Source organism: Frankliniella occidentalis, unplaced genomic scaffold, assembly GCF_000697945.3.
Source record: "Frankliniella occidentalis isolate FOCC.00 unplaced genomic scaffold, Focc_3.1 Scaffold59, whole genome shotgun sequence".
Classification (NCBI taxonomy): domain Eukaryota; kingdom Metazoa; phylum Arthropoda; class Insecta; order Thysanoptera; family Thripidae; genus Frankliniella; species Frankliniella occidentalis.
In genome coordinates, this window is record NW_026267189.1 from 587,425 (window position 1) to 588,959 (window position 1,535).

Genomic DNA, 1,535 nt, shown 5'->3' on the forward strand with positions numbered 1-1,535 from the left:
GACTGACTGACTGACTGACTGACTGACTGACTGACTGACTGACTGACTGACTGACTGACTGACTGACTGACTGACTGACTGACTGACTGACTGATGGATCTAGGGAGGGAGGGAGGGAGGGAGAGTAGGGGAGCCAGCTAGAGCCAAGATAAGGTAGGGTAGGCAAAGCGGTGGCGCTCCGGTGGAGCAGGTCGCCTACCCTGCGGCCGACAGGCGCCCCGCTCCCAGCTGACCGCCGCGCGGCGCGTGCGCTTCTCTCCTACCTGTCAGGCGGGTCCTTGAGTGGCGGCTTGAGCACGTGCGTCCAGGGGTAGACGCAGGCCTCCTTGTCCCTGCGCACGAGCTCCCAGCGGTAGGTGGGCAGCGGCACGGGCGGCGCGTGCTGGCAGTCCGGGGCGCAGCCCTCGGCCGGGCACGTCGGGCACCCCTCCCCATCGTACGCCAGCCCGTTCTCGGCGCACGCGATGATGAGCTCCTGCTCCGCCCCGGCGTGGCCCTCCGGACACTCCTCCCCCACGTGGGGCACTCGCGGCGGTTCTGCAATCGGACAAAACAAAACGAGCGGTTAAAAATGTGTGTAATAAGGAACCGGGTTGTTCTTTGGATGCGCGCTCCAGTGTTTGCGGTGTTGCATACCCGCCAGGCTAGCAGGGGCCAGGGCCATGGTGCCTTACGGGCGAGGGAATTCCCTTGCCGAACCCTCAACACCTCAACACTGTGGTGCATTCATAGGAACGCCCTGACAGGACTTGAAAACCTTACGGAAAAAGGAAAATTTCTTAAAAACCCATCTTCGAAGGAAAATTATCCAAGTTTATGGATTCAATGTTCATTTCGGAAATTTTGCTTGAAAACTTTTAGAAAATGATTATTTTTTTTGAAATTTTTATATATTTTGTTTTGTTTTGTGAAATGTTTCTTGGTAGGATTGGCGTCTCAAGCACTCTAATGACAGAGGGACGGTTGTTTTTTTTTTCAAAAGAGTGCTATGCCTTATGCCTCTACTGTTGCATTTTCAAAATGTGATGCTGACTCCCTGGTGACTATCCTATCCTGTCCATAGAGCCATGATGTAATTAATTCAGATGGGTATATGTTAAAACAATTCACTATGCGAAATGCCAATGCGAGGTGTGCTATTCCCGTGTCAGAGAGTGACTAGTCGCTGAGCGAAGCTCAGTCCAAGTTGCTGAGGGGTCAGGCGTTGTCTCGGTCGTGAGTCTGTCTGTCCGTGTGTACGTTCGTCTTTTTCTCGAAAACGGCTGCACCTATGACGGAATGCGAGTTTGCCTAAACATCTATAATTTAAGGGACACCCAGTCTCCCCTTTTCGTTCGCAACGGACTAATTTGAAATATTTGGTCCTTTCTTTCCCGGAGGAAGCCTTAGATGTTGTTGTTTCGGTGGTGGCTACCCTGAGTGGAAAAGAGCGCGAACACTCAAATGGCTCCTTGCGCCCACTTCGAGACTTTCTGATTTTCTCACACGTGATCATAATGTCAGATGGACAAACCGAGTGTGAAATTTTCAGTTTT

The 1,535-nt window shown here is 52.2% G+C and overlaps 1 protein-coding gene across 4 annotated transcripts in view; it reads right to left on the reverse strand.

Annotated features, from left to right (window-relative positions):
* Positions 1 to 1,535, reverse strand: part of LOC113216770 (PHD finger protein rhinoceros) — a 25,092-nt gene that overhangs the window by 10,677 nt on the left and 12,880 nt on the right. For 2 of the 4 annotated variants that reach the window (XM_052267809.1, XM_052267810.1), the window contains exon 2: positions 264 to 537. The exons of the other annotated variants lie outside the window; for them this stretch is intronic. In XM_052267809.1, the coding sequence (XP_052123769.1) occupies positions 264 to 537 (274 nt within the window). The remainder of the gene's footprint in view (positions 1 to 263; positions 538 to 1,535) is intronic. 4 annotated transcript variants of the gene reach the window in all.